Raw genomic sequence first — 14,235 nt, forward strand, 5'->3', positions numbered from 1 at the left:
CACCCACCCCTTACTGTATGCTTCTGTCCCTGTCTTTTTAAATAGTAACTACAGGAAGCAGGAGGGGTACGCCATTCATATCTTAGTAGAGATGACTCCTATCAATCATGGGTGCTGTCTGTAGGGACAAGGTTTCTATGCCTGTGGTTCCCTTTCCCAGGTGATGGCTCTGTCGCTTTATCTGAGGCATTAGATCTCTGATAAGACGAGGTGGAGGTAAGGGCAGCTCTGAACACAGCTGGACGGAAAGCTCAGTGGATGGGAAGCTTCACGTTACCTGTGTTGTACTTTGGCATTCCTGAGAACTCACAGGGGTTAGCAGGCTATAAGCATACAGATGCACTCCAGGCACGAGCATCTTGCAGTCATTAGTCCCGCGAAACAGACACAGCCAGACTCCCAGTCATATTCAGTGACGTAATCAGCAAGTTCTGCACCTACAGTCCTTCACTGATAATTACAGGGGGAGAGGCGGAGTTGAGCTCGGCGGCAGGTGCGTGTCACTGTAAATTTCCTGCATACTCCTCATTGCCCTTGCATCCTAGACTGCCAGACCCAGATGTCCGTTGCTGCCTGCAGCTGGCTAAGTGAGCCAAACACTGAAGCAGGGTGGCCGCGGACTGGGTCTGGCTGCTAGTAGTGTTTACAGCACACTGTCTGCACAGCCGGGAAGGACAATACCACAATGGAGCGCTCAGGCTGTTTGAGCAGTTGAACTACTAGTACCAGCCTGCTGCCCATAGTTCGCCCTTGCTCCTCTGGTGCCCTTGGTCATGGCCTAAGTGCATACCTCCCAACATTTTGAGATAAGAAAGAGGGACACTTAGGCTACACCCCTGCCACACCCTTAACCACGCCCCCAACACACCCATGATCACACAAACCATATAGATTTCATAAGAAAAATATGTTGTTTTATAATTCAAACCACACTGGTTCTTTCTATCCTGGTTCATTTTCCTTCATATTAACATTTGATGAAACCGGTGATCTAACAAAGGGGTAATCAACATAATCGCCATGTTATAAATATGATGAAGGGGAGATTTTTGGCAGTCTTTTTAACCACTTCACCACTGAGGGGTTTTACCCCCTGAACACCAGAGCAATTTTCACCTTTCAGCGCTCCTTCCATTAATTCGTCTATAACTTTATTATTACTTATCCCAATGAAATGAACTATATCTTGTTTTTTTCGCCACCAATTAGGCTTTCTTTAGGTGGGACATTATGCCAAGAATTATTTTATTCTAAATGTGTTTTAATGGGAAAATAGGAAAAAATGTGGGAAAAAATTATTACTTTTCAGTTTTCGGCCATTATAGTTTTTAAATAAAGCATGCTACTGTAATTAAAACCCATGAAATGTATTTAACCATTTGTCCCGGTTATAAAACCATTTAAATTATGTCCCTATCACAATGTTTGGCGACAATATTTTATTTGGAAATAAAGGTGCATTTTTTTCAGTTTTGCATCCATCCCTAATTACAAGCCCGCAGTTTATAAAGTAACAGTATTATACCCTCTTGACATAAATATTTAAAAAGTTCAGTCCCTAAGGTAACTATTTATGTTTTTTTTTTTATTGTATTTTTTTTTTTTAAATTACAAAAAAAAATAAAAAAAAATTGGGGAGTGTGGGAGGTAATGAGTTAATTTATTGTGTAAATGTAATGTTTGTTTATGTAAAATGCTTTTAGGGTGTAGTTTACTATTTGGCCACAAGATGGCCACAGTGTGTTTGTTTACATGCGACCTGTAAGCGTCCTTCCGAACGCTTACAGGAAGCAGTAGGAGGCTGGGAGAATCACTATGATCGCGCTGTTTCTAATAAAAGCAGCGCGATCATTGCGGGGGCTTAGATCAACGAACGGGAATGGATTTTCCCGTTCATTGATCTCCGTGCGAGCAGGCGGCGTGCACGAGCGGCGGGTGCGCGCGCACGAGCGGCGGGAGCGCGGACAGCGGCGGTAGCGCAGAAGGTACGGATTTCTCCGTCCCTGGTTTTTTAGGGGGGAAAAAAGGGACGGAGAAATTCGTACCGCGGGGGTTTAAGTGGTTAAAATAGTGACCCAGATGAAAAATGGCAATATTTTAAGCCGCAGACAGACAGTTTTATACACATGGAGATCTTAAGCTGCCATTATTGCTACAATTGCTACAGAAAGAATTTCATTTTTGTGGCAATCATTTCCCTGCAATAAATACATTAGTGTAATAGCTCACCTTAACCCAGCAATGTCCTCTCCGTCCATCCTCCCCATTAGTTCCAGCTGGCCGCACACTGCTTGCTCTGCAGGTCATGTCCTGTAATCTCACTAATGGCCCATACACACGGGCTACAACTGTCGCCGCAACCACGTGGCACGCGCGTGTTGCGGCGACAGGTCGCCCATGTGTATGGCGCGCGCGCCCCGAACCGTCGCTACTTAGAGCTGTCGCCGGGCGATTGACTTGGTCAATCACCGGCAAAAGCTGTCGCCGCAACTTCGATGCAACTGTCGCTAGTCCGCCATGTGTATGCGGACTAGCGACAGCAACTCCATACACAATGTATGGAGCTAACAGCGGGGGGACGGCGGAGGGGGAGGAACCTTCGGCGACAACTTCCGCCGAATCTCCGTCCCTCTGTGCGCCATGTGTACAGCTGTAGCACAGAGGGACCTGGCGACGAGCTGTCGCTGCTTTTTTTTTTTTTTTTTTTTTTTATGGCTCGAGCCACCACTGTGGCTTATGTGTATGAGCCTTTAACACCCAGCGATGTCCCCTCAGTGCATCCTCATTAGTTCCAGTTGGCCGCACACTGCTTTCTCTCTGCATGTCCCTTTTGTGTAATCACGTGACATGCAGAGAACAGGAAGTAGTGTGTAGCCGGCTGGAACTGACGAGGATGGACAGAGGGGATATCGCTGCGTGCAGGTGAAATACACTGAAGCTGCACCTCCGATCAGCAACAGGAGAGGAGACCCAGAAGGGGGAACCCATGAAGAAGGAAAAATGAATTCGGCCACCTTCTGCCACATTCCTGACTAAAGGGCAGCACTGGCTAATGCAGACAGCCCGGGACAGCAGGGGGGGTTAAGTGGGAGGCGGGACCATGCCCCCCAACCCGTGACTGTCCCTCCGAAATCGGGACAGTTGTGAGGTCTGTAGGTGGCCTTGGCTGAAATCCGGCCCTGCATTGACCCCAGAGAAAAGGGTGCTTTTACGGAAACAGTAAAAAAGGGCGCAGGAGGCTAGTGGACAAATCAGGCGCCGCCATTCACTCCCATAATAATTATCGTTTACTGGGCGCCGAACAGGAAAAAAGGGCGCCCGAGAATAATAACGTTTTCCAACGGCGCCCAAGATTTTTCATGTTTTATAACTGCTTGTGATGATTTACGTTTCCTATTTCAATAAAACATTATTTTAAATGTTATCCCTTAGTGTTTGTAAAACATTATTATTCACGAAACAAAGCGATCAGTACGTAATGTAAATTGTAATATATTTTATCCCTTACTGTTTTTAAAACATTATTCTACACACAATACAGTGATCACTAAGGAGGGTCTTAGGTTTAGGCACCACCAGGGGGGTCTTAGGTTTAGGCACCACCAGGGGGGTCTTAGGGTTAGGCACCAACAGGGGGGTCTTAGGGTTAGGTGCCAACAGGGGGGTCTTAGGTTTAGGCACCACCAGGGGGGTCTTAGGTTTAAGCACCACCAGGGGGGTCTTAGGTTTAGGCTCCAACAGGGGGGGTCTTAGGTTTAGGCACCAACAGGGGGGTCTTAGGTTTAGGCACCAACAGGGGGGTCTTAGGTTTAGGCACCAACAGGGGGGTCTTAGGTTTAGGCACCAACAGGGGGGTCTAGGGGTTAGGGGTAGGTACAGGGAGGGTTACTTAGTAATTTTTTTTTAAACGTTATTATACGTTTCACTATTTAAACGGAAGATTAACGTTTTTACAATTGCCGATTTCATGCACATTATTTAATGATTTATAACTTTATAAAACATTAATTTTAAACTAAATACAGTACAATTCATTTTTAAACATTATCCATGCTTATCGTTTAAAACCCCGCGCCCTTTTTTCCCAGCGCCCCTTTTTAACGTACGCTGCTTTTACACCATTAGTCCTAAAGTCATCCCCTCGTCCACAGCGGGGGAGAGAGGCAATGTCACAAAGTAGGGAATTGCCTGTGGGGGCGAAGTACAGTGGGAACTTCGTGTGTCCCGTGAACGCTACGGTAGTTGTGAAGGCGCTGGAGGAATCCTGGAAGTGACTGCTAATGGGGCTCTGGTAAAAAGTCCTTGAACAGCAGTTGTGGCGGAGAGGGAGTCCCTCGGAATTGAACTGGGTCTCATTTTATTGCATGTATAAAAATGGGAGTGTAGTTTGAATGGCAATTGTTCAGATCTGAACCACCTCTCACCCATGGTATAACCACTGCACAACCGTCTATGTAAACTTGGCCTTAACCTCCTTGGCCTCGATTCATCAACACTTAGCAAATTTGTTAACAACAGTTTGGTAAAATACCGAATTTGTTAACTTCATTTCAGGATTCATCAAAGTTATTTACAGCTGTTAGCGAACATTCGGTAACGATTCGGTAACGATTCGCTAAAACGGAATAAAGTGCAATTCATGAAAAAGAAAGTGGGCGTGGTTTAGCGTTACATTTAGGATTAGTTATCTCCTTCACTGCTCTGTCATTATTCCTGTCAGATCATTGCTGACAGAGAAGAAGAAGCCATTTGAAGTGGTTATGTATCAGCTGAGAGTGATTCAAAGGCGCAGAAGGGCAAGAATAAGGTCTGCAACCATATAAATTTGTAAGAGAATAGATTTATTTGCTATAACACGACATCTGCATTTCTCTTGAATCATCTTGTAAGAGAACACAGGCAGTGTCAGGGTTAACTAATTTGCTAGCTGCACTATAATTTTTTAGAAAAGGCTCCTATCAAATTGTGGGATTGTCCCAACCACTTTCAGAATCCTGGTCCAGGTGTAAAGCCCTATTCAGAATGTTGCTACGTAGTGCTCAAAGGACTGCCTTTTACCCACAATTCCATGGGAATCTTATGGCCTTGTGTTAAAGTACCACTGTAAAATGGAAATATCGACACGTTACCGAATGGTTACCGAATTGTTATCGAATTCACACCGAATGAGGAAAAACCTTGATGAATAAAACTAGAAATCGCTAAACTTCGAATTCGGTAATTTAACAAACTGGAAAAAGTTATCTCAAAGAGAATGATGAATCGAGGCCAAGTGCCTGTTATCCCGAGCTCAGCTCGGGGTAACCTGCGCAGGAGGATTTCTCAGGCCCCGCTGGGCCGATTTGCATAATTTTGCAAAGTGCTTGCTGCATGCATGCTACGATCGCCGCCGATTCGCCGCTAACCGCCACGCCTGATGATTAAAACATACATGATTAAAAAAAAAAAAAATTTTAAAGTGCTGCGCTGCACCCTTGCTGCGAGAATTGGACCGGCAAGGGGGTTAACAGTCTTTCCACATGAATACATTAGCTGTAACTCAGTGCTTGCATCAATAGTTTCTGTTACTTAGCTCCTAGGTTCTCAACGTGTGGTACGCGTACCCCAGGGGGTACTTCTGATGGTTTCAGGGGGTACTCGGGCTTCATATACTTAAACAAGAATAACAAATTTAGAGTTTTACAAAATGATTATTCTTATTTAAACAACGCCAAACTAGTATTTTAGCTAATGAAAAGCAATAGTAAATGCTTGAAAATTGTTTTGAACCAATTATCATGTACTACGATAAAATATAGATTTGTCAAGGGGTTCTTGTGACAATGTTTACTATGCTAGGGGGTACTTGGTGAGTACAGGGTTTTAAAAGGGGTACATGCCAATACAATGTTGAGAAACACTGACTTAGCTGATCAGGATAGCTGAGTTGAGGCTTTTCACCTGACTCACAACTGTAATTCTGAAGTAAAATCTGGCATCACATGACTCCCAGCTGATATTCTAAACATCGCCATCTGCCACACAGTAAAAAAGTGTTCATTTTTAAAATTCGAACAAAAATATTTTGTATTATTCATATGTACAATGGTGAAACCACAGAAAGCGAAAAAAAAATCTCATAGAGGATTTAAACTTTCCTCCTACACAGGAGAAAGAAAATAAATTAAGAATGGAATTCAAATTCTGACTGCGTACTTGAACTTGTGTCCACTTAGGTTCAGCGCTCCTTCGAGAACAGGGCACAGATGCCAACAGTGGAGAGGAACACACTTCTGAAGAAATTCTATCTCTTCCCTGGACACTGACGATATTCTGTGCAATAACTCGCTGATTTTGAAAAATACGATTTTAAAATAATACCAATAAATAAGATATGAATATAATTACTAATCTGGAGTTGGGCATGTTTTGGACTGGGTTTAATTTAACAGACCACTGACGCGAAACTCATAAAGTTTAAAATATATGTAAACCTATACATATAAGAAGTATGTTTTTTCAGAGTGAAATGAGCCATATATTACTTTGCTGTCCAATGATAGCAGCATATATTCATTGTTATGAATATCTTGTATTACCAGACTTGAACTGTGCTATTGCTGTAGCTGGCAAAAAAAAATCAGCCTTATTAGCTTGTGACAGACAGACAAAGTCTTACAAAGTCTATATTGTATTGATATGTATCATAAGGAATAATGCACAAACAGAATTTGGAGCACACTAGGCAATGTGGAAAACCATGAGCTTTCTGCATTGTATGTTTTTGTATGCATTTGCACTTCACGTTTGCAATTTTCATGCATTTTTGGCGCATTTGTGGGTTTCTTTCAACATTTTCCATCCTTTCAACAAAGTAAATACAGAATCATATTTATTTAATCAAAAACGCATGTAAAAACGCAGTCCTCAGCATTACCATTGAAATACATTATGTGCATTTTATAAGTGTTTTGAAAAAAATGCAGCAAGGTATGTTTTTTTCGGAAAAAAAAAAAGCACACTGTAAATCGCACATACATACATTTTTCCATGTGGCCTACAGACTGACTGATTGTGACTCTGAACAATGAGATGCCACAGGAGGACATTGTGTTATGAAAAGAGGAATGAAAGAGAACACTGTATGCAGAGTTCCCCAACTCTATCCTCAAGGCCCACAAACAGTACGGGCTCAGACACACTATAAGCACTTTTCTGAACGCTTTATGGCCATCAGCTTTCTGAGAGAGCTTTTTAGAAAATGCTCCTATTGACTTACATTAAAATCGCTGTAGAAGATAACAGAGGAGCCTCTTGACAGAGGTGCCTGATGTCTTTTAGACCTACATTTGTTAAATGCTCCATCCTATGTTGTCGAAGTGGGGCCATACCTGTGAAACGTATTGCAGAAATTCTTCTGGAGTATGTAAATAAAATGTGTTTACTTTATCGAAAACAACAATATCTTCTGTCTGCTTTGAGGAGGTAAGTCCACCACTGCCTCCTCTATTTTTTAAGTTTTTAGTGAATTTTATTCTTTTGGCGCCTCTGTTACCTCCTACAGTATGGAGGAGGGGTGCTTACCCCCTTTTTATGATCTACGGAGAGCGACTTCTTAATCCTGAGTGGGGACAGGTATAATCTCCTCACCTGCATTTACAGTGGTTGCCTATGAGGTAACCCTGGTTTGTGAGTATTAGTATACTTACCTTACATTTAATTCATTTTTTACCAGTACTTACTACACTATATTGGGCTCTCGGTGTCCTCTCCTTTGTGTACATTAAAATCGCTGTAAAATTGCTCAATTTTACCGCAATCGCAATTTTACAGCAATTTTAATGTAAGTCAATGGGAGTGTTTTTTAAAAAGCTCTCAGAAAGCTCTGATGGCCAAAAAGCGCTAAGAACAGCTCTTATAGTATGTCTGAGTCCTGCATGTTTTGCAAAAAACCACAAACATGCACAGGTGAGGTAATTAGTGTCTCAGCAGAGCTGACTAACTACCTCTGTGGATTTCCACAAAACATGCACTGTTGGTGGGCCTTGAGGATAGGGTTGGGGAACACTGCGTAGAGCACAGGTGTCAAACTCAAGGCCCATAGGCCAAATCCAGCCCACCTTGCCATTTTATATGGCCTGTGAGAGCTTCAAATGTGCATTACTGTAAGCATTAAAAGAAATGCAGAAATGGAGAGGTGTACACTAAAAAAGGGCATCCGGTAATTTTGGCACCTGGTGAGGCAGCTAATAGAGCTCAGTAATATTACTGATATTCTACTATTGGGCGCTGGCTAACAGCTATAATAGAATATTGGTAATTTCCTGATATTCTACTGTCGCTTTACCTAACTTTCGGGTATGTTTCCACTAGAAGCATGAATTTTGCATGTAATTTTTGAGATGCGAAACTCGCCTGTCGAATGCAAATTTGCATATGCATATATGCATTTTTAAATGCAAATGAAATTTGCATAGTTTTATTTTTATTTGTTTTGTTCCAAGAAGAAAGTCCCATTGATATTATTGATCGTGCATGGGAAAACGAATGCAAAAACATGCAAAACACGCATGAGGGAGGTGCAGGAAACTCTGGAATTCAGACTGCAGAGAGCTGAATACTCCTCCTAGCAATGCAGGAAGATGGATCCAGCAACGTCACATGGCTGGCGTGAATGGGAAGTCAAGTGATTGCAGTACCTTGTGTGGAGTTATCAGGGATCTTAAAGAACCAATCCGCTGACCACCGAACGTCACTAAACATTGTTCCCATGATCGCACGTCTGAACCCATGTCACGAGGAAATGATCATTTGTTGCTCAAATCACTAGTTGTCAGGAAAAATCGTCTGGAGAATCGTGTAGTGGGTACGGGCCTTTAGTCCTGCCACCCTTCTGATTTTTGTGGCCGTCTCAGAAATCTGACCTTGTTACAAGAGATTGGGCTTAACCGAATTCAGTTTTTTTCCTTAAAGTGGACCTGAACTCTTGCACAGGACAGAAGGAAAACAGGGAAATACACCCTGTATGTATTTGGAGAGTTTAGCCTGTCTAATTCCCCCTCATCTGTGTCTAATCATAAATTGTAATTTGATTTCTCCCCGTATCACATGAATACCACGGCAGATAAGCTCATTTGAAAGCACAGGATGTTAACAATATGTTTGCTTCTATGAAAGCAGGAAGTAGAAACACCACAGATTTATTGCAGGATTTGTATCAGCTGTAACAAAGAACTATTCTTCTTTAAAGATTATTATGCTGTTGTGTATCTCTTAGAGCAGTGAGGAAGTTCTGAGGTCAGGTCTACTTTAATTTTCTTTGATTATTTTTTTTTTGCCGTAAGCCCCTCCCCTCCTAATATAAGACCAACCCCTTGTATTGTCCTGCCCCTGCATACTGCAGGACAATCTCACAGAGCTGAATGTCCATCCCACACTCCATGGGTGGATCACTGACTTCCTGACTAACAGATCTCAAGTCTTTAAGCTTGGGGAGGTCACCTCTCAACCGAGGACAACGAACACAGGGGCCCCACAGGGCTGCGTCCTGCCACCGATCTGATTCTCTCTACACGAACAACTGCAGATCCACGGAAAACTCTGTCAAGGTCATCAAATTTGTAGATGACACCACCATCGTTGGTCTAGTAACAAATAATGATGAGCAGGCCTACTGCCAGGAGGTTTACAGAATTTGCCAGTAATGTAGTGAGAACCGGCTGGTCCTCAACACATCCAAAACCATAGAGCTGATTGTGGACTTCAGAAAGCATGCCCCCTCCCCCCAATCTTCATCGATGGCACAGAGGTCAAAAGAGTATCCAGCGTTCGCCTTCTGGGCACCACTATCTCCAAAGACCTGAGCTGGAAGGCAAACAAAGCCTTGACCCAGAAGAAAGCCCAGCAGAGGCTTTTCTTCCTCTACTAACTGAAGAAGTTCAGCATGGCTCAAGAGCTGCTGACGTGCTTTTACACCGCCACCATCGAGACCGTCCTCTGCTCATCCATCCTAGTCTGGTATGCTGGCTCCTCCACCAGAGACAGATACAAACTTCAGAGGGTCATTAGATTGGCAGAGAGAATCATCGGCAGACCTCTCCCTTTGCTTGACCCTCCTCCACAATTCCAGACTACGCTCAACAGCACTGAGGATTGCCGGTGACCCCTCTCACCCTGGCTACCAGTATTTCAGCAGACTTCCTTTAGGCCTTAGGTTTCGGGCCATCGCCACCAAAACTTCAAGGCACGGGAACTCCTTCTTCCCCTCTGCTGTCACCCTCCTGCACTCCCTTCCTTCCGTTCTTTAGTTATTAACCTGCTCTCCTGTTTATAATAATTACATTTCACTCCTGACTTGCTTTTAGCCTAGTACCGGACTAACATTGTGTTTTGGAACTGCACCCTGTTCATGTACATCGGACTTACACTTATGATATAATTAATTATCAATCTGCCCTCCTGTCAAATTATTAGTTTACACTCCTGTTTATGCCTTTCGTTATTGTTTATCCTTTCTGTTATCTGTACTTCTAATTATTAACTTGCACTCCTGTTTATGCCTTTTGGTTTTATTTATGCCTTTCTGTTTATTTATGCCTTTCTGTTATCTATACTTCTTATCCCTACTCTGAGCAATTATACTGTACACGCCAAACCCAATTCAGAGCACAACTTTGCCGTGCCTGGCGAATAAAAATGATTCTGATTCTGATTACAAACTGCCATTTAGAGCAGTAAGGAAGCCCTGCTTCTTGTCCAGTGGAAGCCCCCTATATGGGACGCAATTACTAGAAAGGATCCTGGAGTGTGACTGGCTGCAGGAAGCTCCACCTCCATCTAGGAAGAAGCTATGTTCCTGTCTGGAAAAAGTAAGGTAATGTTTCTATGATGCCCTCCCACCCCCCACCTTTCCAACAACCCCCCCACCTTTCCCACCCCTATGACCTCCCCCCTAATCAGTAACCTCTCACCCCTAGCTACATCTCCCCCCTAGCCAACCCCAGTGACCCCCCCCCCCCCGCCAGCCAACCTCACAGTGACCTCTCCCCTTTCCCTGTCACCTCTCAAAGTGACCTCTTACCTTCCCCTAGCTAACCCGACCAGTGACCTCCCTCCCCCCTCCCCCCTCCCCCCCCCCCCCAGCTACCTCTCACAGTGACCTGCCCCCCCCACCAACATCTCCCCCTTTGCTACTCCCAGGGACCCCCGTACCCCCACCAGCCTCACAGTGAAGGGAGACCCTTCCCCCTGTCACCTATCGCAGTGACCTCTCTCCCCCAGCCACCCCCAATTGCCTCTACTCCCTAGCTACCTCTCAGAGTAACCTGAGAAAGTGCTGGCCAATCGGCCTTACAGTCTTAAACTGAGTACCCACGGCCAGATGGATCGGGATCACTAACAAACGATCATTCTCTGATCCATCAGGCCGTATCGGCAAGCGTCATTTTCACCGTTGTAAAGGAACAATCGTGTAAACAAACCTTTACACGATCATGGCAAAACCCATGGCAGTCAAAGAGGATCAGAATGATCCTCCGCGATTCAATCCAACATAGCGGTCGTTCAAAAATGAACAATTGCTACGGGTAGTGTCGCAGAACATGGTTGAACAAATTTATGTTAAATGGTATTGCGCATACTAAATAATTATCTGTGGCAAAAAAAAAAGTTCAGAAAAATTGTGCTGTGGGTATGGGCCTTTAAGGGTTAAGGGATAGGACAATAGGTAAAGGTAAGCTGTGTATGAGATGGTAAGAATAGCTGTCAGTAGTGTCCTAGGTAGACGAGTATGCTTGCCTGAAGAGGTGAGTTTTTAGGTTTTGTCTAAAAAGGGTAAGTGCGGGCGAATGACCAATATGTTGAGGGAGGGTGTTCCTAAGGAGGGGAGAGGATCGGGAGAATCTTGCAGATGGGAGTGAGAAGAGGTGGTCAGAGAGGAAGACAGGATAACATGGTTAGTTTAGTGGAGATTGCCTGTAGGGTGGTCAAGCATCAGGATTTTGAATTGTATCCTTTGTGTAACTGGCAGCCAGTTATGGGACTGAAAGAGGGGGATTGGGCTGGAGAAGCGGGAGGAGAGATGGATGAGTCGTGCAGCAGAGTTCATGATGGACTGTAAAGGGGCTAAACAGTTGGCAGGGAGCCCACAGAGCAGAGAGTTGCAATAGTCTAGTTGTGGAATAATCAGGGCATACACCAGAAGTTTGGTAGTGTCCTGTGTGAGAAAAGGGCGGATGCAGGAAATGTTTTAGGTGGAGACAACAAGAGGAGGATAGTTTGTCAATGTGTGGTTTGAATGAGAGACTTGCGTCCAGTATTACACCTAGGCAGCGAGCGTGGGGGACAGGTGTTATGGAAGTGCCACCAACAGAAATAGTTATGCCAGGCAAGGGCATTGAATTGTTAGTTGGGAAGATTACCATTGCTGTCCTATCCATACAGAGTTTTAGAAAATGGGAGGACATGAAGTAGGCATTAGAAGATCATTACAATGTACTGTAGTAATAAAAGGATTGGCATGGTCAGCGACAGGTAGCTGTGGCATTTAAACAATGTTAAATTGATACTAAGGGGCCCAAAGCATGCCAAGGAAATGTCTCCCACGTCATTACATCACCAGCAGCCTGAATTGTTGGCACAAGACAGGATGCATCCATGCTTTCTTAAAGGACCACTATAGCGAAGATCGTAAAAATGTAAAATATCGTAAACACATACAAATAACAAGTAAGTTTCTTCCAGAGTAAAATTAGACATAAATGACTATGTTGCTGTCACTTACAGTACGTAGTTGAAATCTGACAGAACCAACTGGTTTTGGACTAGCCCAGCTCCTTATGGGGGATTCTCAGGGCTTTCTTTATTTTCAAAAGCACTTAGTGAATAGCAGTTGCTGTGCCCAACTGCCAAAAAAGTGTGCAAACAGGTAGAGCATCTTTATATAAATCCTTTTTTAGTGATTGTCTCTTTAGAAATAATAAAGGCCATGCGGAGAATCCACTATGAAGAGATGCACTAGTCCAAAACCTGTCGGTTCGGTCATATTTCTACTGCTTATTGTAAGTGACAGCAAAATAGGAGAAAAGTAATTTATGGCTCATTTTATTCTGCAAGAAATGTACTTCTTATTTGTTTGTGTTTACATGTATTTTAAATTTTACAATTTTCGAGATAGTGGTCCTTTAATGTAACTGCAAAATGTATTGCTGTGTAACACAAGAAAGATATGCATTTTGGGCTTAGGCTGGCGTGAAAGGGCCTCTAGGTTTGGTTTTCCCCCAGGCCAAAAGGTCCCAGTCCTCACCTGGTGCAAGTGCTTTGAACCAAGCAACACCTGTCCTGTATATGGGTAAACAAAACACTCACGCAACCTGCAAATGCACAGACCAGGCCCCTGTATGTGTGAATTTCGTATAACCCTCATGGGAAAACAGGGTGTGAATTCATGCATGGAACCTGAAAAGCTGGTTATTCACTTATAGATTTCCACCCAATGTCCCAAAACAATCGATGCAATGCAAAGCTATAGGCCATCAATCTGACAATACCCTTTCCCCACTCCCGATAGTTTTAAACTTTACATCCTATCCAGTCGATTCTTTCAATAGATATTTGTTTAAAATGGATCGAAAATTGATTGATCTGCAAGGGATCAAATAAGAAAATCAGTGAGTGTGTGACTACCTATAAATGCGTTTTAATGAATGTGTCACTGTGCACGCTTGTGTGCTTCCACCAAGACTGACACATCTGTGATTGGTGAATGGGAACATGTGTTTCCTGAGCCAATTAAAGTGCCTGTAAGGAAAAGATCATGACTTCAACGAGAAGCCAATGATCATTCCTGTAACAAACACTGCCTGTGTGTGCTCTCAGAGCACACAAAATAAAATGTGTGGGGACATCTAGTGGTAAAAAACAAAACAAAAACATTAAAATACACATTTTACACTACGTTTTGCACTACATAAATTAACTAAAAATAAAAAAACCCTACTCCCTCCCTCCCATCATTAAAAAACATACACACTGTATTTTCTGGCTTATAGGACTTTTTAACCGTTAATAAATTTTCTGAAAAGTTGGGGGTCATCTTATACGCCGGGTGATACGCGATGCACTGGTGAGCTAAATGCCCGCACCGCTGCGCAAATACTCTGCATTGGGACTCTGGAGGAGGGAGGGAGGAGTGATGTCGGCCCCCTCCCCGCATTACACATCAGCAGTGGCGGCGGTTGGTGCCTCAATCATTTTTTT

General features: G+C 43.5%; 1 protein-coding gene across 1 annotated transcript in view; it reads left to right on the forward strand.

The window, feature by feature from the left end:
* LOC137544666 (caspase-1-A-like) overlaps positions 1 to 6,390 on the forward strand; it is a 59,221-nt gene extending 52,831 nt beyond the window's left edge. The window contains exon 10 of the mRNA XM_068265762.1: positions 6,216 to 6,390. Within this exon, the coding sequence (XP_068121863.1) occupies positions 6,216 to 6,305 (90 nt within the window). The 3' untranslated portion in view covers positions 6,306 to 6,390. The remainder of the gene's footprint in view (positions 1 to 6,215) is intronic.
* The last annotated feature ends 7,845 nt before the right edge of the window (positions 6,391 to 14,235 follow it).

This window comes from Hyperolius riggenbachi, chromosome 2 (assembly GCF_040937935.1).
Source record: "Hyperolius riggenbachi isolate aHypRig1 chromosome 2, aHypRig1.pri, whole genome shotgun sequence".
Taxonomy (NCBI): Eukaryota; Metazoa; Chordata; class Amphibia; order Anura; family Hyperoliidae; genus Hyperolius; species Hyperolius riggenbachi.